This window comes from Motacilla alba, chromosome 6 (genome assembly GCF_015832195.1).
Source record: "Motacilla alba alba isolate MOTALB_02 chromosome 6, Motacilla_alba_V1.0_pri, whole genome shotgun sequence".
NCBI classification, from domain to species: Eukaryota; Metazoa; Chordata; class Aves; order Passeriformes; family Motacillidae; genus Motacilla; species Motacilla alba.
The window spans coordinates 19,116,657-19,140,219 of NC_052021.1; the positions used below are offsets into that span (position 1 = coordinate 19,116,657).

Sequence of the window (23,563 nt, forward strand, 5' to 3'; positions counted from 1 at the left end):
CCAGATCCCCCACAAACCTCTGCAGCAACAAACTATCCAAACTTGTCAAAATGTAAACGACATCTTCCTACCGCACCGTCACGGAAAACAAGTGCAGTACTTGTAGGGCAGTCAGACCTACGCAGCCCGTGCGTGGGACAGGGAGGGCACAGGGGTCCTTCCTCCACAAAACTCCCAGCTCCACAACCAACACATTCCCAGACTGACAGCAACAGGGACACCAGCTCCCCCCACGTTTTTGCAAGCGGTTTTCCTGTTACTATCTCACCAAGAGCAAGATTTCAAGGGGAGCTTGCACATTGTAAAAAATCAGATGGTTCCCTTGAGAGAAACTTGCTGGGAGTGAGTTTCATGGAGCTATTACTTACAGATTAAACTTGTGGGCTGTGAACGCTTGGTTATATCACAGCTCAGCTCCTGTATGAGCCAACATGCCCGGCTCTCCAGCAAACCATGAGGAAAAGGGCCTCTACAAGGTAACTTCTTTCACTAGCAAATTTAATAATTTGCTGTAGTGCCAGAGTTTCACTTTTTGGCTCTAGATGATGGCAAATTGTGGAGTCACTCACCACAAATGCCACCAAGCTGGTACCTGCCTCTCCCAAAGGCCCAGCCCTGGCCTCTATTTCTTGCTCCTGGCACTGGGTTTAGAGCATTCAGAGTTTAAGTGTCACTGCTGGGCAGGACAAGGAGATGTGGCCACACTGCAACTTCCTTGTCTTCTGTATGAGTCACTCAGCACAACCTACCAACAGCTGAGAGCACAGCTGAATTTATTTTTTTTTTAACTTCACTAGAACCACTAAATAACAGTGAAGGAATAAGCATTAAGTGGCAATAAACCAAAGAATGTACAAAATATACAGGAGGAATTCTATCACCTTTGTGACTAAAGTGAACACATACTTTTAAAATTACCTTTGGATAGAAAGGAAACCTGCTTTTGGAATTGGCATGGCACTATATGAAAGTGTATGCTGTTATATGCAAAAGTAAAAAGTAATGTGGCAAATGCAGTCATATTGAATACGTGTGCATTTTCTGTCTCAGAAAAAAGAAGTCAGAAGTCAATTCGAAAGTTTGCAAAAACTCTTTGGGGCTTTTTTTGATTTCAACTCCACTGCAAGAGGCCGTTAAAAGAGCCATCAATAAAGTTGGGCATGGACATTGCAGCAGGCAGGAATAGACTGCATCCACACAGGTGTTACAAATAGGCCAAAGTGCCTCCAGAAAAATCAACACTTACCTTCATTAGCCCTTAAAAATGCTTGTGGGGTTTTCCCCAGGAAGAAAGGCAGTTTAACAAAAATTTCAAGCATGTAATGACAAGAAGTAACTAATTACAAACATGCCAGATGAACACACCACTCTAAGTCAACCTATCACAGCTGCCAATACAGAATTCAAACAACAAAAATAAAAGGAGAAAATATAATAAACATTGAGAATAAGGCTGTATAAAAATGACTTCTTGTAAATTTTTTTGAGGAATATTATAAACATAGTTGTAAAAGCCCTCTAAAACCCTTTACATTCTAAACCATTAAAAAAACCAAACAACTGCAGATCCAACATATACAGAGTAGCATGTGAGCTGCCTCTGAAGCCTACAGCACAACAGTGCAGGGAAATTACTGCTGAGTGGGTGGAATTCTGTGGGACCCAGCACTGGCTATACACCTTAATGCCTTTATCAGTGATCTGAACAATAACATAAGTTACAGGAAAAGGTCACAGATAAAATCTGTGTGAGCATGTATGTATTTTGATAACTTGCTACAACCTACCTTACAGATCTAAGATAAAAGAGAGTTCTCTCCAACAGAATCCTGTTTATAATTGGAGAATTATTTATAATAGGAGAATATTATAGAATAAATAGAGAATTTATGATAGGAGAAGGCTCTTTGCATTGTGACTTGTGCAGAAGGATTCCCACCCCATGCCCCCATGCCCCCATGGCACTTTTGCTGAGTGTCATTTTGGCTGATGAAAACACACCCAGGAACATGGTGCCTAAATCACTGCAGCTTGCAGGAAGGACAGGACTTCACTGGAGCTCTCCTGTGCCCATGTGCAGTGCCAACCTGCTCTGTCACAGCTCCCTGCACTCATCTGGCTACTGCTTGGCCCTGGCAGATCCTCCTGTTACAAAGTGTGGTGGCCCAGGAGACAGACAGCTGATGATGGTTGCTCACTTAGCACACAGCTGTGTCTCATGCTCTAGAATCTTCAATTTATAAACTGCTCCCCAAACAATGGTAAAGCCTCACAAGAAAACTGAAGCAGACAGGCTTTTGGTCCTTGCTTTGCAGGTGCATCTTAGTTACATAAGGTTGTTTCTTCTTCCTCTTTCTTACAGGCACCCATAAAAACCATGGAAAAGTACTGATAACGTGCTATTTTTCTTCAATCATTTTATTGGTTTTCTGAAAGTGTAAAAGCATTTTCCAATCAAACTTAAGGTTTTCTTTTCCTCTTCCACTAAATGTGTTTTACATGCCCTGCTTTAACTGCTTGCTCAAATTCCCTTACAGGCCAAACAACAAAATTTTGTTCCTTTCCTTTTATGACTGTAAGGAAGACTTAGATACATAATTCTGAAACAAACATAACCATCCTCCTAAAACATGGCAAAACTCCGAATTCTCCAAAGCTTTTCCTCATTCCAGCCCATTTCAGGACCAATTATTGTAGCACTGGTCTCAAGGGGGATGGAAACTGTCAGGACTCAGGTCTAGCCTGCCTGTGTGAAACTTCTGCAAACTCAACTGCTTTTTGATCCATTTCTGTTCTTGCAAGCCAGTAACATTGCTAAAAAAAAAAAAAAAAAAAAAAAGAACAGTCTCAGAAATAAAGTTTCTACCGTGTTGTCAGTCCTGTAAGTACTTCCCAAGTTTCTCTTTCTTTCAGTTCCTTGCTAGCTACTTGTGGAAGGCGTAGTAACTCCTTTCATTGCTGCAAAACACTGCTGTACAAGGATCCTGAAAATGCCTGGATAGTTTCCACATCAGGATACCAGAACTATGTACAACTCTTCCAGCTTCCTAATTAAAGCCCGTTACTTACTGCATTGTATTTAGCTGTCTCTGGGAATTCATTTACAAGGTCAAAAACTCAGACCTCTTCAATAAAATACAAATCATTTCCCTGTGCGCTGATTGCTCTGCATTACACAGCATGGGCACATTGTTTAACACAAGGAGAAAATGATGCAATTAGCTGATCTTCAGCACAAACACATCCCCCTTTCTGAATTGCATTTAAATAAAACAGTGTTGCTATAGCATTTTATTGCATTAGGGACTGAACACCACTCACACTGCAAACGTGTGAGGCCTTCTCAGGAAAAGGGGCTGGAAGGAACAGGGGACAACCCCACTTGGGAGAAAGGGCTAACATCTGTGTTCTTTTACTCTGCACACAATACAAGCTACTGTTTTCATGAGGGCTAAACCTTCCCTATCACCTTGCTTTTAATAACTTTTTATCCTTTAGTAACTTGTCTTTGTCAGATCCTGTTTTTCAGGTGGGCTCCCTGAAGAGAAAACCAAGTGGGGTTTGTACCAGGGCACTCAGGAATAGTGGGGCAGTAGCTGCAAAGCAAGGAATAAGCTCCATGTGCTAACAGCCTTTCACTGCACCCAGCTGTGACACTCCAGGCTCTCCATGTGCCCAGTGCAGGACAGACCATGCTGCCCCTTCAGGGAGCTGATGGAGAAGGGGCTGGTGGCCAGCCCTGCCTCCCCTAGAGAGGCAAATCCCCATGTAGTGACATAACATATCTTTACACATGCTTTATGCATAGGTAGTGAAACCTTAGCTTCAATCAAGGCAATATCAAAATTACCATTGATCTCAAAAAAAAAAAATCAAATAATGACTCTCTGAAGTGAATGAATGAAAGATGAGAATTCAGTCCAAAACCTGTACTTCCAGAAGGTAAGGCCATTTCCCTACACTAATAGCAAAGGCATGTGACTTCCTCCTCATTTCTCACATGAAACTGAGGAACTGCTCTCCTCTCAGCTGGCTGCCTCCAGGCAGGGAGGTTTCTGAGAATCCCCAAGATGGGAGAAACATATGGGAACCCTGTGTCTTTAAGAACCATGGCCCGCACTACCACTAGACTCTGCTGCCCATTCCAGGGAACTAGAAATGCATATTCTGCTGTACCTCCCTATGCAGGCCCTCATCCCGTTCCTGCATCTGAGCTGGCTGACAGCAGGAGAGACAGCTACTGTGCAGTGTGGAAAAGATGTCTCTTTCAAAATACTGGCCTCCAAGAAGTATTTGAGAAATTATTCAGCTGAAAAATAACACTGATGTCTTATCTGGGAATTGAACAGACTGCTTCAGACAGCTAACATCACTGCATTCCTTCTTGTTATGACCACCCTCTGAGATGAACAGCTATCTAAGCACATCATTTAATTGCTGATGAGAACCACCGACAGAAAACAATGCACTGCATTTTGACAGAAATATAAATCAGTCTGCACTGCACGCTCAATCCTTTTGCTACAGCTCACAAAACCTTACTATGCAGTGGGCTGTGCAGCTGAATAGAGAAAATATGACTCACTCCTGTAGCTTCAGCAGCTAGCCAGGCCTCTCTTCTGTTTGTGCAAATGTGTGGTAGAAGTGGGGGAGTTGGTGAAGGCAGGGAACAGTGATAACCCCCTGACCTCCAAACTTTGTTCCTACCACAACAGCCCCTCTCTACCAGGATCTTGCTGTTGAGCATCTACCTGAAGCACAAGTCCTGCAGACAAGCACACAGCCGTGCCAGGAGACAAACATCCACAGTAAGATCTCTGCATGCTGCTCTGGCTCTGATGTCACAGCAGATGCCAAGCTGCATCAGATGTTAGTGGGAGGGATAAGGCTTTTCACATCACTGTTGTGTCTTCCCCACCCCCAAAGAATTTCAAAGGTTAAGTGATATCAAAAGAAACCAAAACAAGAGCGTTTGGAGTCTCAGCCACAAGACGCTGCTTTTATCTAAGCCTGCTAGTCTCACTTGTCAGATGGTACCGAGAAAGAGAAGCATGACAGAGCAAAGCAAAACAGTGGAACTGAATTCCAAACTTGTAATATTTTTTACAATATCAGAAACTACAACATGCTAAGACCCTTTAAAATGTTTCCTTTAGCTTCTCCTCCTCACTACCACATTTAATAAAATTTCTTTCCTTTCAAATTATAAGGAAAACTTCCTTGAAGGGTGGCTCTTTGAACATCACTTACTCAACATGGGAAATGAAGCCATCTGGTGCACTTCTTACGGCCATCTTCAGATTAACGGCCAAAAGCAGAACTAAAGATCTCCTTTTATTCATATTTACCTTTTAACTTCAGACATTTCTCTATAGATTTTTTTCCTCTTTCATCCTTAGCACAAGGATTCAGCCTTGGATTTATCTCACAAATTGAAGAAACCCACAAATTAAACCAGCAGTGCCCTGTCCAGGCAGTACCTGAAGGGAAAAGGTTTGAACACTTCCTCACTCACCTCTGAAGAACATTTAGCATCCCTAGCACATTACCTCCAAAATTTTATAGTTGATCTGTTACACATTTGACAGTTAGCATTTACTGTACACCAAGCTTTGAAAGTATAAGGCTTAGTCTTAGTAATAGCATCTTCAAAAAACAACTGAGCATCTTCAAAAAACAACATCTGCTTGAAAAAAAAAGAGAAAATATCACCAGCCAGCCTCTGAAACAAAGCTGCCTGCTGCAAGATCTGGATGGATACAGAGCTCTGCAAAACAATTAAAACAGATGCATTTACAACCTATCAAGTCACAAAGTCAAATTTTATGTCAGTCCATGTAATGTGCAAAATATTTGGTAAATAATGCAGCATTTAGAATCTCAGCACTCCTTTGTACACTGCACACAAAGAGGACTGGGACAAGACGGTCCCATGTCTAAAATAAAGTCAATAATGAACCCTAAGACAGAAACACATCTACATTTATGGTAAGGTTATGGTGATTGGCTGTAGGAGCCACCAGGCATCCAGCCAATTTGCTTTTCCAGTCTAAGGAAATGCTCAGTTTGTTTGAAAAATGCTTTTTTTTTTTTTTTTCCTGCTGTGAAGAATGCATTGACGTCATCAAAGTGGGTCTGTTGAACAAAAGCATGGATCCAGGGTAGTGTCAGGAAGTCAAATTATGAGAAAATGGACACATGTCTGTTTCAATTTTCTTTAGGAATGGCAGGGTTTAAGGCCAGTTCTCCTTTATCACCTTCTCCAGAGGAGAACTGCTAGAGGACACAAGTCACTTGCTATGAGTTTCGGTTTCCACTCTATTTTGCTCTAGGCAGGGTTTTTGTTTCCATTCTGTTTTCTTGCTAGTGTGGGTTTTTTTCAGATAAACAGTAGCACCTATGGCTCCACAGGCGGGTATATCAGATCACTGTTACTTCTAAAAGAAGCACACTACATGCCAGAACTCTCTGATCTGTGATTTGATGCAACACCAGGCAGCACCCTTACGAAAAAACCCCACAGGGGCTTCATAAACCTCTCTGGTCACACCCTACTTTCCCTCTTCTGTGCTGTCATGTCAGCTTCTCCACATGCAGAACAGGGTGTTAGAGCCAACAAAGAGCTTCACTACCACATGACAAAGAACCTTTCACTGCACTACAAACACAGGTGATTGGAACTAGAGGTTCATAGTGGTTTATGAGCAAAGGGAGAAGGGCAGCCTTCAGCTGTCAGAATCTGGCCACACCACACTGCAACAAATAGCCATATTTACAGTGGTGACAGATCTTCTCTGTCACCTTAATGCAAAGGGTGCAGCAAAGGCACTGTTCCAATGTTTCACAGAAGATCTGGAAAATAATACAAGCATCTTAAAACTGTACTGGGCAAGAGCTGATTATTTAAAGACTGATGCCACTCTGATAATTTCCCAATAGTGTTGGTTGGTGCTTGTGACATGAGTCACATCACTGAAGAGGTTTGAATCAAAGATGAAGGAGATACCATCGACCTGCATGAGTAATGGATCACTCACTCTAGCACTTGAACAAAAAGCCAAAAAGTACTGTTGATTGTCCTTGAACATACATGAGGGAGGGGAGAGGCAAAACAGGAAAGCAAAAGAAAACAAAAACACAAACTGAAATAAACAAACCTAAAAAACAAACCTAAAAAACCAACCAACAGTGGTCTTCTAATGTATATTTTAGGTAAAAGGAGAATTTAAGTTTGATAGACCTACTTTGGCTAAGTTGTACTACACAAATAATCTAATTGCCCAATCTTAGTACAAAAGAACTGCTAAAGATTACAAATATGCCAAAACAAATCTAAACCTCATATCTTCTTAAAAAATTAAAATTCAAAATCTCTAATAATTTAACAGAGAAAAATGTAGTAGAAAGCAAGTCAGATCTTATGCTTCCTCCCTCATTATTTTCCCTCTGGAATATAAATATGGATTCAATATTCTGAGGTGAGACCAATAAAATGCACAGGGCTCTGGGCCCTCAATTATGTTTTATTGCACCTTAAAAAATTTTTCTTCACCTGGAGAGACTAGCTAAGTCAACCTTCTCAAAAACTTAGCAATCCACACTATCATAATACATCAACATAATCAGCTTCTTTAGGTGCAAGAAGCTTTCTGGAGAGGGAAGAAAAGGTTTGATTCCAGTTAAGGTGTGAATAATAACTCCAGCTCAGAAACACCAAATGCAAGAATACTGTCACCATGTGTGTGCAAAATTATTCCTTTGGTGGTTTTGCTCGGAGCAGAATTTCCTATGACCAGTGTACATGTGACATTGCCCAGCAATTACAAGGGGAAAAAAGAAACACAACACACACACACACACACACAAATTAAATCATCACAGTAAAAAAAAAAATCACTTAAATTCCAGAACCTTACATTTTTTAAGCTGGAATTGCAAAGGAGCTAAAAAGTGTGTGTTCCTCGAGTTGCATCCTGCCCCAGGCTGATCCCTGTTCCCACATTAGGCGAGGCACAAGGCCATCTGCTGGCAGAGACAAGCTGCAGAGCCTGTAGTGCTTAGCAGGCCGCTGCTGACATAGGAATTAAGCTTTAGATGAAGGGTGAGTAAAGAAAAGAGTCAACGCTGCCCCTTTTACCAGCTGGAAAGAAGCTGCTGCAACACAAGGAACAGAGCAAAGATGAAAACACTGGCCTTAGAGTCCTCACTGATACCAAATCAGAATAGTCAAAATGTAGGATCATATTTACAGGACAATGGACATATACTAAATGAACCAGCCTAACCTTCTGAAACTAAAGAACAAGGTCAACTTTGTGGATAAAAAAGCTGATGTTGCAAGAAGAAAGAAGAAGCAGAAAAGTTGCTGACAAACATAGGGGTGTCAACTCGAGTAAAATGACACAGCATCTACCAATTAGATTTAGAAAAAGATGCGTGCTTGCCTCATGGACAAAGCAGAGCTACCAATCACAAGGTGCATGGCTACCAATTAAACAATGCGTGACTGTGTAGACCAAGATAAGAAGTAAATATAAACAATGTTTAGAAGCACAATAAACAGCTTTTGCTTGATTCACATTAAATCGTGCAGAGTCCCTTGTCTTCTCTCCTCATCAAACAACAAAAAGTCCTCCAAACACATTGCTCTTTCTTCATTGTAGATATAAAAACCCCACACAACTACAGTTATTAATTACATAAGGAACGACTTCAAGTCACATGCAGACACTGTTGTTTTGACATGAATCTGGTGGCTTCTCTAACATCTCTCAAAGCTCCCTACCCAAGAGGAAAACACCTCACTGCAAAGAAGCTACATGCACACAGTCATCACACCCTGGGGGCAGGGAGGAGTACAAACCACATGCACCCAACAGACCAGAGTGACATAAGAGGAAGGTATCGGGCAAATAGTGCAAGAGGCACACCGAGGTGTCACTGAACCCTGAGCAATGCCTGCAGAGGGCCCAGCCACATAAGGCTTTGGTTTTAGGACAAAACACAATCCCCTCAAGTGATGGATCTGGAAACAATTCTACCAAGCTTTCTGCTGCAGCAACGATCCAGATCTGGACAACATTGCTTGCGGCCCCTACTCCACCCCTACCCGCACGCAAATTTCCGCTAAAATTAGCAGCCTCATAGACACGCTGATTTGGGTTTGCCCAGTAGGAACTAGAGACGTGTAACCCAGGCACTGCACCCAAGAGAGATGCCTCTCCTTCCTTGTATTCCATACTGCCACTGGGAAGGCAAAAAGTGGATTGTTCAAGGGTGCTCCAAAGGCAGCATCTCTAAAAGTGTGTCAGCAGTACTTTTGGTTTATCCGGAAGTGGTTTAAAAGCCTGAAGTGTTTAAAACAGTAGCTATTTTTTTGTCGATGTTATGTATTGCACCTAAGAGCCATACCAGCAGAAGAGCTGAAGAGTTTTTGAAAATCTGAGTCATAAACCACTGAAAAATGGTGTTTAAAATGAAAATGCCAGCTCGATTACAACCATGGTCCTCCCAAGGCAATCGAATCATGTCAAAACCTGAAAGATGAAAACGCATATCGGTAACTAACTCCATCACGTCATTTCCAACTCCACAAAGGAGGCCAGACTACCAGCATTTCAAACCTCTGAAAGCTTGCAGGAAAAACACAAGAAGTGACTAGAAATAGGCAGAAGTCACGGGCTTGAGCAACCTTTTCACTAAGACAGCAAAGGGCAGTACTGCCTGCTGCAGCGAGTTTAGCCTGTCCTGAGTGCCTGCTCCCTTCTACCCATCCGGGACTGCCTGCCACAAGCCCATCCTTGGCAAGAGTTTCTGCCCTCGGTGGGGAGGCAATAGCTCCGCCCAGCACCCGAAGCACAGGAATCGAATGACTCATTCCCAGCACTAATGCTGTTGGCTTGGTGAGCTCGGGGCCGTGCCTGGCATCCCCGAGCTGCCGAGTGGGTGTCCCCGGCCAAGCACCCGCGATCCCCGCGGCGCCCGGGACACCCGAGCGGGAGCTCCGTGGCCTCGCTCCCTGTCACCGCAGGGCGCTGAGCCCGGGGCTGTCCCGCCGCTGTCCGCGGCTCCCCTGGCGGCCGGAGCCCCTGCCCGGGGCCGGATCAGCGCGCCCGGCCCCACGGCCGCCCCGAGCCGTGCCGTGCCGTGCCGTGCGGAGCCGTGCCGTGCCGTGCCGTGCCGTGCCGTGCCGTGCCGGGGGCGGGCCCGGCCGTGTTTGCCAACATGGGAGGAGCCGGCGGGGCAGGGCGCGGGCAGCTCGGGCTGTCCCGCAGGGACGGGCCACTTCCAGCCGGAAGGTGACGGGCAGCGGCGGCATGGGGACGGTGCGGGACGGCGGCGGCGTGGCCCGGGGGCTCCTTGCCCTGCTCCTCGTAAGTGTCCGCCCGAGCGGGGCAGCGGGGACAGCCCCGGCCGGGGCAGCGGGGCCGGGCGGGGACGCGGAGCGCGGCGCCGCCGGGCGAGGAGCGCTGCCCGGCTGCTGCTCACCGCCGGCCGCGGCAAACTTGTTACCGACATTTCAGCCCATTCGCTAGGCGATGTTTTAAGTGGAAAAAACTCACCTTCACGTTCACAGGCGGTGAAGTGCGTGTTGTGTAAAGCGGACGGAAGAAAAGGGGGATGGATGCAGGTGGCTGTCGGATGGTAGCTGTAGGGGGGGCCCAGGGACACTGGCACTGGTCCGCAGGCACCCACAGCCGCGGGCGAGGCAGGTGGAGAGTCCCCGCTCTGCCAGCTCGGGGAGGTGCGGGACGTGCCCGGGCTAAAACCGGCTCGGTGGGAGCCGACCTGTGCTGCACCTCATCCCTACCAGCGAGAGGGGAAAGCAGCATGAAAGCAAATACCTTTGGGGAAGGAGTTGGAACTGCTATGACAGTGGGCCAGGAGAAGCTAGAGGAATAGTCCAAGCCTGGCGCCAGCGTGCAGCATTTACTGGAAGCAACAGGGCAGGGCCTTCCCTTTTGCCTGAACCCCATGGCTGTGCGCACAGTGAGTCCCTGCAGCTTCCGAGAGCTTCGGTCTCGTGTCTCACTCTCATCAGTAAAGTTACCTTGACAAAGATCCATTTTGAACGGCTGCCATCAACAGGGAAAGTAAGGAAGTGTGTCAGTGGCCGGCACAGGGATCTCCCCATGTCCAGGTGCATTGCTGCAGGGCAGGGAGCTCCAGGGCAGGAGACCCGGCAGGTCCAGGGACGTGTGGCTGCCCTGGCCCGGCCTGCGCCCAGGTAGAGCAGCCCCGAGGCAGCCCCGCTGCCCGAGCCCAGGGCTGCCAGGGGCTGAGGCGGGTGGCAGTGAGCCCTGCCCCAAGCACAGCTCCCTGGAAGCGTGCATGCAGAGCACATTGCTTCCCCAGCCCCAATTCTCCGTTCCAGAGACACCCCCCTGCACTGACCTCCGAAGTCTCTTCACAATGTGGTTTTATTGCTAACAAACGCAGTTTGTTTTGTGGTTTGTCAGGCTAAAATCAAGTTTTAATATATAAACCACTCAAATTGTGATCTGATCAACTGCATAACAGGTAGTAAAATATTTTAAAGTATTTCAGAGAGCTCTATCCATGCCCCTGCACAAATCATCAAAGCATAATTAAATACAAAGAAGGATTCTCATCTGCTGACAGAAGTGTGTGTTACCTGTTCCTGTACAGGAGCAGCCAACTAGTGATAGAAATGCCAGTGTAGCTCAGTATGTTAGAACTATACAGCATATATATCTTAAGATTAAAAATACTTTCATTTATAACACTGCTCCAGAGAATATATAATTTCTGTTCTTATTTTCCGGTTGTTTCCACATTTCAGGATACCTTAGAAAGACTGTAGCATTTCTACATAATTTCTATTTTTAAAAAGGTTTTTGTTTTAATTAGCATATTGTTTCACTACTTATAAAATAGTAAACCTGATCAGAGTTTAGCATGTTATTTGGTTAAACCAGAACATGAAAACAGTTTATTGAATGAGACCTCAGTTTGGCAAGGAACTCCATGCTGCACTCAAGTAAAAGAAGATTTAGGGATAGTCATACAAAAATAGCAGTGGTCTATGAAGTTAGAAAACATCTGAGTTCTCCATGTAGAGAAAGCTACAAAACTACGTACCACTGAGAGACACACTTGTATCAGTTTAGAGACAGATTTTAGGAGAAAATGAATGGAATTAATGTTTCCTCTAAAGAGAAAGGCTCCAATAATTCCTTTTTGCCAGTGATAGTAATTAATACTAGTGGGTGAAAGGGAAAAAAAACCCTGTTTATTAACAAAGCAAGATACCCACAAGGCACGGCAGAGAAAAAATAAATTGAACCTTATACCCCATGCCTCCAACCCAGCTCCATGGCCAGGAGGCAAGGATGGTGGCTGCTCCCTTTGTCTCAGGAAAGGGAAGAAAAAAAATCCACGTAGCAGCTCAGGCAAAAAGTAGATAGGAACCTGTTGAGCTTCTGGTGTTGGTCTGCTCCTCACAGCAGGTGAAACTGATGGGTTTAGTGTCCTTTATTTGCTGGCCGGGGTCTTTCCCACCGCCCCCATAGGCTCCCTGGACTGCAAGCTGAAACAGATCAAGTGGAAAAAAAAAAAAAAACAACCCAAAAAGAAACCACTGAATGATTTCTGCTGAAGTCCAGGGGAAAAGGGGGGGAAAGACAAAAAAGAGCTTCTTGCCTGAGCAAGCGGGGATACAAATGGAGCAAAGGCAGTGAACTGACAGTCTGAGTCGCAGCCCGAAGCATGCCAGAGAGAGAGAGCTGAACCGAGCCCGTGCCCAGCCTTCCCGGCCTCCCTCCTGCTTCATCTTCAACCACTCCTGGCCAGGCAGCAGGCCAGTAAGGAATAAAGTGCCACCATAAAATCACCTCAAGACAGCACTCCAAAGGAATAGGCCAGAGAGTGAACAGTTATGTAAACATTTTGTAATTATGATATGACTACAGAGCAGGCAGTTTTCTGGAATTCCAGAAGGCATACCTTTGAAAACAAGGCTCCTGCATTACTGCATTGACCTTTCTTCCTCAAATCATGGAAAACTAATACACATATTTACATGTACATGCATAAACAACCATAAAATGATGGGATGACCCAAGACTCAAGTGAAAAGTGTAAGGGCCCCTATTCTGGAAACATGTCTGTACATGTTTCCACAGTAACCACCTTTATCTTTGCAGTAACTGACTGAACGGAGAGAAAATCGTAAGAAAACCATTTTGTGTTACAAAAGGAAAAGGGTGAGAGTTGCTAGATTTCTATCTGTCAAGCTCTAATTCATGCTTAGCTTCAACAAAGTGAGGTGAGAGCTGTTAATATCTCTCCCAACCCTCCAAATAGTGTAGCATTTACTACACTGTGCTCAGTAGTACAGTACCTCTAAAAAGCAAAACCCAACAAAATAACCAATCGTACAACTCCCAGCCCCAGTAAGTTCTTTCAATTTGCATGTGAGTCAGCTGAGATATGAAGAGGTAGTGGATTGAATTTGGACAGTGAGTGTTTTAAGGTGCTGAACAGTCTGAGGCTATTTGTTCTCACAGGCACTGAACACACGCATTTCCCTTGGAATTTAAGAAGCTCAGGGTGCTTCTAGGTGTGGGGAAATGCCAACTCCCATTTTTGGGCTTTAAAAAATGGAACTGGATTATTTTTGTTCTTTTAATAAAAATTTTAGAATGTGAAATACTATTTTTAGAGGTTATTTTGGCACTGGGATTCGGCCTTGGTGGGAGAAAAAAAGGACTCGGAGGAAAAAGATGCTGGAGGTTTTGGAAGAAGAAATTTCATGTCATAGTGAAAGAATTGGAGTAGAGAATCCTCTTTGAGTGAAATTACTCCTTGAAAAGGCCAGCCTAACAGAGTTAATACAGGGGAGATTAATTACAGAGAAAAGCATATTAAAATGAACCTAGTTCTAGCAACTTAACTTCCACAAGGCAAAAAAAAGCAAGAAAAATCCCTCCTCCTCCTTTTTTAACACTTAGAAAGCCCCTGATGAGCTCATGCACCTTGGTCCATATAACAAATGTGGAGTGGAAAAAAAAAAGACCACATACTGTGACCATCAGTCTTCTCATCCATCAGCATTTATAGATTAGAAATGGAAAAAGGGGGTTACTAAAAATAAAATGTATTATAAAGATAACAGGAGAAAACAGAGACTTTTTTTTTTCCTCAGGGTTGACATTGTAAAGATTTAAAAAGTCCTGTATGCAAATTACATGTTCACACACTTCCAAAGCTGAGATTACATACCTATAAGCTGTGTCTTGCAGAAGCTTTTCTGTTGAAATAGATTGAGATGTCGTGACGAATACTTTGACAGAGGAAGAACTGGAGGCCTGAGAATCCCAAAATGACATGAGTATTCAAAGAAATGAAAGTTCTTGTCACTGTGCCCTAGAATTGCAGGTGAAAACAGGTTTCATAAAACCAGGTTTCATAACAGTCCTTAGCAAATACCTGTTGGTGAAAGCATTTTGGAGGACCCTGTTGGAATGAAGGAGACGGAACAGGTAGAAAAGAGTTTTCATTGTCTAGGCAGTGCAAATGCAGCAAAACCAGAAAATTTGGGCTCATATGATAATTTTTATGGCTTCTGCTAAGGGTAGATGTGCCCATCTGATTGATCTTATTCCCATCGACTGCTTAGTGCAATCTAAGTCTTCAGTTTAGATACCAAAACTATTTTTTTTAGGTTGAGAAAGTTAAAAGACAGTCTCTATGAGTCATTCTAGGCTGAAAACATACAACCACTGTTTGAGTGTACATGTCAGAAAAAAGCACCTATCATCCCTGCCTGTATAAAAGCCCCTAAACTGCTTCCTTTCTGATATTAGTGTTTACTGCTCAGTGACAACAGAAAAAGCAACTAAGGTGTGCACAGGAAGCTAAATGACTATTGACTCTTTTCTGGGTTTTTTTTTCCTATGAGACAAATCAAAATTTGTAAATAGCAAATGGATTGCTTTTACGAGGGTGCAAATCCAGGAGGAAAAATGTTTGAAAAAATCAGGGAGTTGCTTTGAAAAAAAGTCTTCACAGTTTTATCATTATTCCTTCCACAGGAAGATGTTGTAAGACATCCCTGCAAGCAGAGCCAATGTAGGTGTTTGGTGCTGCTTGAGTGTCAAATTCTGAGAAGTCACCCCCACTTCTTGTAATTGTACCAGGAAGTTCATCTCTGTGAGCAGGAGCAGAGGGCATCCATCTGAAAATGTTCTGTTTCTGTAGCCCCTCATACCAGCACAGCCCATTTGTATAAAAGCATAAACAAGAGGCAGAGAGCTTTGTTGGTGTGAGGGAATACATATCTCTGCACACACTATGTTTGCAGGCATTTGGTAAAAAAAGCAAGGTTTTACTGGTATTAGTAATTTAGAAATTTGTTTCCTTCTTTGATTATATTCTATTTTGTGCATGACTCTCTCGACATTTCCTTCATACTGCTTTAGGAAAAACCAAACCAGACTGGTCATACATCCCTGCCTATATTTTAGTGATTATTTTTTATTTGGACTTTCTAATCCAGTGTTTAGTGAGGTAGCTCTCCTACACAAAAGGAAAGCAAATCACACTTATTTGACACATCCACTTGAAAGCTTCTGTGGAGACTTTAATTTTTTAATATCATTACACTGGCATTCAGAGGAGAGCACCCTGAAAGCTTTGGCAGCAAAGGAAGAGAGAGCACCAAACAGGGGAAGTGATGGTCTGAACATCCATACCTAGAGTTTCTCCAGTGCTAATTATGCTGTTTCAGCTTCACCTCCAGGTGCAAAGAAAGGCCTTTTCAATTTCAGTCCAGTAACTAATATTATATATATTTTAAACAGACAGGTGCTAAGGAAACAAAATTCTTTCCATCTTCTCACTTGTAAATAGACTAGAGGATCAAAAGAAGTGGCTACCTGTAGAAGGCAGTGGTCTTATTGCTTACATCAGTTAGTTAGCAACAGATAACACTTCCTTCACTTGAGAGCCCAGTTTGATATCCAAAATGTTTTTTTCAGTAATTTAATATAAAGAGTTTTCTGCATCTAACTGAAATTGTGGTCAGTACCCATAGCTCCATTATATAGACAGCTCATATTTAGTGCATGCAGAGTAAATATAGAATTCCCCAGAAAATGTTGCTGAGAAGAAGGCAAACTATACCAGATTTATCCTTATCATTCTTCCTTCTTTTTCCAAAATAATACAAAACCCATGGTTTGGCCTCTGGGCCACAGTGCTTTATTATTATCATGAGAGAAGGCAGGGCAGGGGCCACTAGTGAACGTCTACTGCCTAATGGCAGAAATAAAAAGAAGCAAACAAAAGACTCCCAGCACTAGGCAATTTAACTTGACAGTGCAAAAAATTCAAATAAATGGATCTGTTGTAAATTAATTTGAAAGGAGAGTGTCTGTAGTGGTAGGGTTCATGGCTTTAATATGAGCCCTGATTGTCTATTAAATCTAAAGTAATGAACAGTTTTAATAAGGGAGTGAATATCAATATGTTTAGTTATAGAGTAACACTATTAATGTGACTCTTCTAGTACGAAAACAGTTCTAGTGCACAGTCCTAAACATTTTTTGGTCTAATTTTCTGTTCTCTCCTAGGTGTGTCTCTTAATTATTGAAATACAGTGCAAAAATGATACTGAAGCTCAAATAACATCCAATAGGAGGATCATTTCCAGGAGGGAAATTACCTGCAAGGAAGATGAATACAATTTAGATACTGAGTGTTGCAAGAAATGTAGAAGTGGTGAGTATGACTGTAAGACTGTGTTGAGAAGTCATTAACAGGGGACACACAGCATGCACAATTGCTTTTTGCTGGGATACTGAAGTGGCATGAGGTGGTTTCCTGGATGCAGTGCTTCAGTCCAGCTGTATCTTTGTTTTGTTGCAGGACATAAGCCACTTCAAAGATATTTCTTCAGCTCAATGCACCAATAACTTCTCGCTCCACAGAGTGGTTCTCTCATAACATGCTTGTTACAAAGGAGCCAAGAATTAACATACACATTTTTGAAAGAGGTTGAAAAAGTGAAAACACATGCTTTTGCCTACAGGATTCCATACATTTGTGGGTTTTCCAATTTTTCATGCACAGTTTTGTTTGGTGTGTTCTCCTTCAGTATTAAATTGGAGGAAGGGTGGGGATAATCAAAAGTTATGTATACTACATTCCTGGAGTGCATCTACACATGCACAAAAAATATACATTCCATATTTGGAATCAAAAAGTACTAGGGATTAAAAATGAAATTCTGATGTTAGTCTTAGAGCTGGTGGCTGCTCTCTAAATTATTGGTTTTCTGTCTCTACAGGTTTTGTTAAAAATATCTCCTGCCCAAAAGATATCATCAAACACTGTGCTCCTTGTGAGAAAGGAAAGGAATTCATGAATCACCCTAATGACTTGGACAAGTGTTTGAGATGCAGATGGTGTGACAGCGCGTCGGGTATGTCTATAGAAATAGCAACTGTAGCAATGACTCCTCTTTCATACAGGATTTCACTGAAAAGTTTCCACAATACCTAATCGTGGTTAGCATGTAGAGTCAAAACTTTTAGTGGTAGGACATGAATGAATTTGTGAGAAGGTAGTAAGTTTATCCTCCAGTTCCTTTTCATCAAGCACAAAGTAAGAAGAAAAATAGTTGGTCCATTATTTCTCCATATATCTGCCTTTGCTTAGCCAAAGTCCTTGCAAAGCAGGCGCTGTACAAACTGGTTAGAGTCAAGGAAGGCAAGTTCTCCCTCTTCTTCACCCTCTGTTTAAAAGAGGGGTGTAAGAAGTAATGATATTTTGGTAGCCTTTCACATAATTCATAATATTATTTAAAACTGACTGTTGTCTTTTGAAAGACACTCAGGATGCAGTGTGGGATACGTGTGTCAGGCTGTAAGGCAAGCCCTCCTGGGGCAGAGCAGAGCTCACCTACCCCAGTGTTCTGCATTCAGCAGTGGAGGCAGGGGGTGCTATTTAGAGATAACACAAACTAACCTGTCTGCTTTCTGTGGTCTGTTCCCTGCAGTCTGTCAGCATCCACAGCTGAGGGAAAGGACATTGGAAGATCTATCCCTACCTAGTAATTTCAGTGTCTATTTATGAGCCTTTTGTTCATGAACCTGCTGGGTGAAGGCAGAAATTCACTACCTGTTGCATAAATACCCATGACACAATTTTTTTTTTTTTATCCATTAAACTTATCTCTTACCAGTTCCACCAGGTGTGCTGTAGATCTGCTCTGCTTGGATTTAGGGAACGATAATTCTTCATTCCTCATACCAAAAATCAAATTTAGTGAATGGAGAGACAGTTCTCAACTCCAATGTGGTTGTACTCAGATCACCTGTTGGAATATCAATCTTTAGTGCTCTCCCCTTCCTTTAGGACCTCAATATGGGTAGAAAACTCTCCTCTCATTTTCTGCTATAATAAGCATTTTTGTGTGGGTGATGAAATTGGTAAGAGCAAAACAATTCAGTATTTTATATGTGTCACAATTAAAACTGAAGGGAGGAAAAGGGTAACGGGATGGCCAGTCACAATATTCCACAGACAGCAATGTAGTTGAAGAGAAGTCAGTAGAGTGACAATAGGCAAGAGGAAAATTCCCGCTGAAGTTCCATGTGAACCATTCTTATGATCATTCATATCCTCTATTTCCATGAGTTACTTCAGCACTGATTTCACAGTAGAGGTTCATCAAATTTTGAAATATCAAGTAGTTTCAAGTTACAGCAGGGCACTGAATGTAGCAACTCAAAAATTTGTTCTATTTTTACATCCTATGAAAATAGCTTTCATAGTAGGTAGATACAGTAATTTTTAATGCAGAAGTAGTTTTTTCATAGATGGAGATAGCATTATCATATAAACTGAGGATAGGAGAAAATTAATCATTGGTTTTGATTCTTAAGAGGAATACTTAACATGGATATGTTAGCCAGAAAAGAGAGCGGAATTCCTCATCATTGGAGGTCTTCAAGAAAAGGTAAAACTTTTTGTCTGTCAGGGAGTGCAAAGAACCCATCTCCATTATCAAGTAGGGAGATTGGCTGTGTGATCTTCTGAGTTTCCTTCTGGCTTTACAGTACTAAATGGGAAAAAGAAATGGGGATTTGGCTGTGCTGAATGAGTCCTATTCTGGTGAGAACTGCATTGTAGGATGAGTTTTCTGTGCCCTCGTCCAGCAGAGGTCTCTCTGACAGCTCCACCAGCTCAGCTCCTTAGAAAACCTCCGTGTGTGTATTACAAAGCCTTGCCAGTTCCAGCAGAGGTGGAGCTAGCAGCAAGTCTAAGGACAAGACTTTGTGGGCAGAAGCCTGCTTTTTCAGACTAATACACTTAAGAAATCTGGTTTTAGGTTGGGAGGTTGTGAAGAACTGTACCCCAGAAGAGAACACACAGTGTGCCTGTGCAAAGAACTATTTTTGCGATCCTGCAGGATGTCACAGTTGTTTACCATGTACCAAGTAAGTTCATGCCTTCATCACTACATATGAAATTGTTAGTATGTAATCTCATTTTTTTCCAGCTGGTTTCAAGACAGAGGCTAAGGTAATCTATAACCTCAGGGAAAGCATACCAATTTTCCTTTGCACCTGACCTGACTGAGTTCAGTCAGCTCAATTTGCAGCCATGAAGGCTTTCCAAAAGCATGCAGAAAAAATTGTATATCCACTGAGTCTGTATATGCTTTTCAAAAAGTCTAATAAAGTATCTGAGCTTTCCTGTTGTCTTTGTGTGATCTACTGTTACTTTGAAAAATAATTTCATATGTTTTCCCACTGCCACAAATTTCCATGCCATTTTCATACCTATTAAATTCCAAACCCCAGGATCAGGGATTTAGAATATGAAACCAGCATGTCTATCAGCAAAATATTTCACATTTTGCTGATAAAACATCTTAGAAGATTTTGATTTGCTTTCTGAACAGCTTAAGAGAGAAAAAAATCCCCTAATAATTTGTGTTCATATTTTCTGCAGATGTGAAAGCGGTGTAATTGAAAAACAATGTACTTCAGCTTCAGACACTGTATGTGGAACAAAAGGTACCAGCACGTGCTGTATTTTGAGAGGCAGTTGCAATTGTCCTGTTCTACACACTGGCCATAGTAATTCCTGACAGCTCAGGGCCTTAGTCCTACTGGGTCCTTAGTGACCTGCAAAGTCTGATTTTCCCTTGATCACTGTGCAGGTGTAGGAGCTGTCACCCCTTTTTAGGGGCAGCTTACCATGGGTACATCTTTAACATATTTGGCTTTTGTTGTTAGGAGGGCTTTTAAAGTCTGACACAGTCTTGTTAAAAATTTGGTGTCCTGCTGTATTGCATTTCTTGACTTAACTTTCATGCATATTTTCCAATGTTCCAACAGAACCAGCAACGCTGTGGTGGATCATTGCTTTGGTAGTTTTGGTAGTACTACTAGCAATAGCTGGAGCAATAGTCTGTTGTAAGTGATTCCCTGCTTATTCCTATTATTCTCTGAATGAGATATTCAGATGCTTATTCAAATATAATTTTATATCCTTGGAGTCCGAAGGACAGAGATCCTGCTCTAGATTTTAAAAAAGCTTTTTTTTTGTTTCAGACAAGAGAAAACAGAAGGGTCTTACAATCAATGAGCCCCCAAGTAATGGAGTTTACAAACCACAGCCAGTAAGTATTATTGCTTTGATCATAGAAAACTCAGCTTTATGCAAAGAACTTTTTTCCATTTAAATTGCACTGGGTCTTCTCAAACATTTGTGTGCCTCTCTTCTATGACATGAATGAAGTAAATATCACCAAAAGAACTCCTATGTGAGAAGTAAGAGAAACCCTGTATTACTTCTTCAGGATTGTTGGAATGCTTCCTAAGTCACATGACCACGATCAAAACTTCATAAATCATTAGGCCTCCACCAACACAGGATGTTCCTGTCCCCATGCATAATTCTAGGCATTAGGAGGTGATTCCCCAAACTTACCCAAGTCAAAAGAGGTCTGTCTGTCTGTTCTGACTTTCTCAGTCATAAAAGAGGAATCATGGAGAAAACTAAAAGAAAATCAAAGAAGTAGCATGAAATGTATTTATCCTCTTATATAAGGGATAAAGTGGGGTTTTACAAAGCTTGTTTCTACTTATTTCTCTCCTGCTTTTTTTTTTTTTTTTTCAGGAGAATGTACCTCTCATAGTTCCAGGTAAGAGACAAGTAATTTATCACAACTGAGTAGAAAGAAAAAACAGATACAGATACAAACTTCCTAAAGTAAAAAAAGAAAGAAGAGTATTTTTGTGTAGACTTTGCCACTGTCCAGACTTGTCATTCTAGCACAAAAGTGAACACTTGCTAAAGAAGTGTCAGATCATATAATGCTCATCAAGGCACTTAGTGGCATCATGGAAGTCTTGCCTCAGGAGGAATTTCTGTTGTATAAGTTGCAATTACTCATTGTGTACAAGTGAATTTCAGTTCTTCATGTACTAGGAAACAGCAAACTGTGTTTCTGTAACCATGGATATTTATGTTTAGGGAGCAGTCCTACAGTGGGATTGAAGACTCACAAACCTATATTCTGTTCAAGGGCAAATCCACAGGAGTGGTACACAGCAGGAAAAAAGATAAGCCCCAAGACTGTATCACAACAGAAGATCTGTCCTGTTTCATGACCTCTCCCAATACTATTTTGAGAAAAATGGGTACATGAGAGGTGACCACACTTCCATGACAGAATAGGTCACAGATGGAACTGAGACTGTTTTAGGTGGTAGAAGGCAATATGGCTGCCAGCCTGAATCTTTGAAATACCTAGCATCTGGCAGGAACATGTAAAAAACAGACCTGCCATGTATTGTAAGAAATCACACGTAAACCATACTGAGTCACAAAATACCTGAAACTTAACCTGCTTTGGATAGGAGAAGTATCAAATCTGAGTGCAGGTGATAAAACCCAGTAAGATAAAAGAGCCAGGTGCATTCATTTCCTTTCCTGCTCCTAGATGTTGACCTGAGCAGCCACATTCCTGGTATTGTGGCAGAGATGACACTCCCAGAAGTCAAGAAATTTGTTCGTCACCACCATGTATCAGAACCTGCCATAGACCAGAGCATTCAGGATTATCCTGGTGATACATCTGAACAGAAGATTAAGCTGTTTCGAGTCTGGTATCAAAGTCATGGGATGAAGGGAGCCTATGGAACCCTAATAAGCAGCCTGAGAGAGTTAAAAATGTGTGCTGTAGCTGATACAGTTGAGGAAAAACTGAAGGCAGCTATTTCCAGCTCTCAGGAAGGGGGACGGTCTTATAATCCTGACACTGAGCGAAGCAAAACTTGCACTCAGGAAGGTGGAAACTCTTACAATGAGAGTGCTGAGCTAAGTAAAGCCTATACTGTTAGTTTGGAAGAGACCTAGCACAGAGTAATTTGAAAACTATTTCTGAATGAGTATTATTCTAATATAAATAACAAAGTTTTTAAATGACATTTCATTGACAGTTCTGATTGAACTCAAGTAAGTTATTATATGCAAAAGGAATAATTACGAATTTTGTAGCAGTATCTTTCCTTTAAAAAAACTTCTAGCCTTTTTTGGTTGTTAAGGACTTGAAGAAGTTTTATGACTTGTTTACGAAAAGGTGCAATACAAGACTCCAGCTACAGGATTCATTACAAGAGGAAAGAAGTTATAATTTGAAGAAAAGGAATGGTTTAAATGCATGGTCCTGCATTATTTAATCAATGTAAGGTTATGCATACATTAAAAATGCAGGCTGTTCCTTTTTTTTTTTTTTGAAGGGAAAGCTCTGGTGTTATGAACCTACAAAGTGTACCAGGAAGAATACTTGAAAAAAAAAGTTACCTGCCTTACACCTGATTAATTTGAAATATAGGTGTTGCTGTGTAGATTCTACTCTGTTGCAAATACAATTTCTATTTTTCATAAAAGCACTTCTGTGTGTATATGGAGTTTTGTATATGTGTGCAAGATTGGAGTTTTGTATATGTGTGCAAGTTTTCTAGAAAAAGCTCCCAGTTCTAGGCAAAAATAATTACCTCTGTTGTTCTCAGCAATGTTTGTAAGCCTCTTCTAATGTTTGAAACCTTCAGAGAAATAGGAGCTGAAGGGTTAACAGCACAACAGAACCATCATTTCTGGAAGGCAACCTTCAGAGTGTATGATGCTTTTCTAATGCAGAAATTGATGCAATGAAATTGTCTTTTTCATTAAAAAAATCTGCATAATACATGACTTTTGTCTTTCTTATCGTGCCATATATAGATGTCATGTTTACGTTTGCTTTTACTCAATTTAGCAAATCAGAATAAAAGAGATAATTCTCATGAAAAAACACCTTACCTTTCTTCCATCACCAAGTGCAGAGGATTCAGCTCCTAAATTCAAAGAACCAGTATAGTGCTGGCAGCTTTGCTGTGAGGCCTTTCCCTTTCACACACCCATTAGTGCAAATCTCACAAAGTCTTTCAACAGAAGGCGGGACTTCGCTGGAAAGGTTTGATTTTTGCAGATTACATGGTAAGAAAGATGACTTTCTTTGGTTCTGTCATCAGTTCCCTGG

The 23,563-nt window shown here is 42.0% G+C and overlaps 1 protein-coding gene across 1 annotated transcript; it reads left to right on the top strand.

The window, feature by feature from the left end:
• The first annotated feature begins 431 nt into the window (after positions 1-431).
• On the top strand, positions 432-23,232 carry FAS (Fas cell surface death receptor). Its single transcript, XM_038140859.1, has 11 exons — positions 432-476; positions 9,489-9,559; positions 9,884-10,373; positions 16,596-16,743; positions 17,312-17,446; positions 19,358-19,466; positions 19,984-20,048; positions 20,373-20,450; positions 20,589-20,656; positions 21,157-21,181; positions 21,983-23,232. Exons 1-11 carry the CDS (start codon positions 432-434, stop codon positions 22,396-22,398), a joined length of 1,650 nt encoding a protein of 549 aa, XP_037996787.1. The 3' UTR covers positions 22,399-23,232.
• The last annotated feature ends 331 nt before the right edge of the window (positions 23,233-23,563 follow it).

Coding starts and splice junctions, on each gene's coding strand:
- FAS (XM_038140859.1), top strand. CDS start 432: ATGCCCGGCTCTCCAGCAAACCATGAGGAAAAGGGCCTCTACAAG. Junction 16,744..17,311: donor TTGCAAGAAATGTAGAAGTG/GTGAGTATGACT, acceptor CTGTCTCTACAG/GTTTTGTTAAAAATATCTCC. Junction 20,451..20,588: donor AGCTGGAGCAATAGTCTGTT/GTAAGTGATTCC, acceptor TTTTTGTTTCAG/ACAAGAGAAAACAGAAGGGT.